Raw genomic sequence first — 2,694 nt, forward strand, 5'->3', positions numbered from 1 at the left:
ATAGGAGGCCGCAGTGCTTCCCCATGACTAGTAATTCTAGTTTCTCTTGCGGCTAAGTAGCCAGTATTTTTTTTCAAAGAGCACTTAATTCCAATGAGCATTGGCTTTTTAGGATTCTGTATCAAGCCCTTATGAAGCAAAACCTCTTTGGTTTAGATAAACAGGGCTCTTTCTTCTTGCCCCTCCCTCCAGAGCTGCCCTGTCTCTACTGCAGATAGGTAGTTCTTTTTCTCTGTAGAAAAATCTTTTTGAAGTGCCTTTGGTACCTTTTTACCTTCTGCCTTGTTTTTCCCTCCCTGCATGTACATGCATGTAGTTCATTGGATTGTAGTCTCTTCCCTTGTTTTTTTATAGTGCCCTTCATCTGTGCTCCAGGTGTTAATTAAATAGCCTCTTGCTGTTTTTAAAAATGTTGTGCAAGTATGGTTTGATTCCTGCTTATGCCTGAAGACCATGCATCTAAAAAGCAGGCAGCACCTCAACTTTGATCTAAGCCGACTTGCTTTTTCAGCTAAGCCATTTGCCTGCATTCCTCTATTACATGAGTAGTTATTGACTCAAGTTATTGGCAACACATTTTCAAACTACATAATTTGTGTGGAGTATGCAACTGTCGGACTCTTAATTCTCAGTGGTCCCAGCAACTATTGCCAATGGTTAGGCATTGTGGGGGTTGTAGCAACAACTGGAGGGTCACAGATTACATTATGTGGATATTAGGTTTGTACAAAGTACATTGATTGTTTACATTTTAGGGGATGATTTCCAGGCAGAGCTGTTGAAGAAGCCTATGGGGAACCCAATGCTTTCTCCTAATCCTTACCCTAAACATCAGTCCCACCCCACTTTTGATGCCTTTTTTCCCATTTTTGGTTGGGGTGGGGAGGGTTGTCATTATTACTACATCCATTTTCTACTAGTTTTCCACTTGAGTATCAAAAGTGTTAAGCGAGGCACAGTAGGCAGACCCTGTCTTTTTTCCTACATGCATTTTATGCCTCCTTGCTCAGGTGCTGCCAACATTCATCACTCTCTCCCCCCCTACCCACCCCAAATTCTCTTTTCTCTTCCACGAGAACCAGGTACTTTCCCTGGGTTAGCTACCAATTCATCTGTGTTGCAACTGACATAAGAATCACTCTAGGCTGCTAGGCCAAATGCTGTAACTATATTATGCTTATTATGCTACATGAGCTCACCAGGAAAAGAGCAAATCGTTCTGCCTAGATTTTAGAGCACTGAAACAGTTTTGCAGAGGGACAATGGCTTTTTAAAGGCAGGAAAATTTCTTTAACAGATAATGTGGCAGCTGTGGGTCAAGATGGTATATGGAATTAAACCTGCTCGTAGTTCTGTCATTCCTCTTGCTGTATGATGCTAAACTGGCTTCCCTCTTCCCTTTTTTAGCTTCCACGCTGATATGGCAATTGCTTCCTTGGCAAATGAAATCCTCAAGAAAATTGAACACTATCAAGGCTCATTCAGCTAAGACAGTTGTTGCTTTAGAAATAGCTTAAGTGAGAGTAATGAGAATTTTTATTTACGCTATCATTTGTCTGTTTTCTAAAGGCTGTGATGAGTAACTGGAATCAGCTTCCACGGCTCTGAATTATATCTAGGTTCAACCGAAATGCTCACATAGACAACAGCGTTAGCTCTCCTACCTTTCTGCTGAGAGCACAAAATATGAGATTGTTGAAGAGTCTTGTGTCTTTTGCTGTTCCAAATATAAGAGACTATTGCAAGTGGGGAACAGGAATAATGCACACCTGCAGTTGCCTAGCTCCAAACTTCGTTTTCATTAGTCATACTAGAGGGGCACTAGGAGTATTAGAAGATGGGTACAGTTTTTTTAAAAAAACGGCTTACCTAGGAGCCCTGCTGCCTACACATTTCCCCTTAGCTTCAACCGTTTAATCAAGCCATTTAGAAAACGAAGCAAGTTAATGGTGTGTTGGTAATAAAGTAAGTAGGCAGCCAACAGATATCCTGGCAGCATAACAATGTACAATCACTACCAGTTAAGCCAAATCCTGTATAATTTTAAATTTGCATGTGTTTCCATTAGTAATGTTACACAATGATCTTTGCTCAAACACAAGTCAATTTAAAAGCTCCCCCCCCCCCCGAAACTTATGCTCAAGATGGGAGGAACTGTGGGTGAGTGGCTTGTTACTTATCAGATAGGTGCTGTCTACTGACCTTTTGGCACACCTACTGAAGGCCTTTTACATACGTATTGTTATCCCAGTCTCTATATAAGTGAATCCAAGATGCTATTTTTGACCTTTAAAAATCGGAAGTTGCCTGAGGCAACTATCACAAGACACTTCTCTGTATCCCTTGCCATAGATACTGTATTAGATGGATGTTTTCTGGATTTTGTAACAAACCTGGACTAATACTCAAAGAGGAATATGGCCAACTTCAAAGTGGCAATTTCTGAAATGTTGCTTTTTATAATTCTACCACTACCTTTCTGCATCTATAAACCTTCTCAGTTACATTTTATCTGAGATTAGAAATGTTAAGATCCTGTAATGCATCTATAATTCTGGACAACCTTAGTAGGAAATAAAAACCCCTTTGAGCACGTGGTATTTACCAAGGCACAGGATTGCACTGCAAATGGCATTACATTTTGCATTTCACCAAAATTCGTTCATAGAGAATAACTGAAATAACACAGCAAAG

At 40.3% G+C, this 2,694-nt stretch overlaps 1 protein-coding gene across 5 annotated transcripts in view; it reads left to right on the forward strand.

Annotated features, from left to right (window-relative positions):
* ULK4 (unc-51 like kinase 4) overlaps positions 1 to 1,851 on the forward strand; it is a 159,834-nt gene extending 157,983 nt beyond the window's left edge. For all 5 annotated transcript variants that reach the window (XM_081164361.1, XM_081164360.1, XM_081164364.1 and 2 more), the window contains exon 37: positions 1,408 to 1,851. In XM_081164361.1, coding sequence (XP_081020487.1) covers positions 1,408 to 1,489 — 82 coding nt within the window. In that variant the 3' untranslated portion in view covers positions 1,490 to 1,851. The remainder of the gene's footprint in view (positions 1 to 1,407) is intronic.
* The last annotated feature ends 843 nt before the right edge of the window (positions 1,852 to 2,694 follow it).

The sequence above is a fragment of the Podarcis bocagei genome (genome assembly GCF_964188305.1).
Source record: "Podarcis bocagei genome assembly, chromosome: 12".
In the NCBI taxonomy this organism is placed as follows: Eukaryota; Metazoa; Chordata; class Lepidosauria; order Squamata; family Lacertidae; genus Podarcis; species Podarcis bocagei.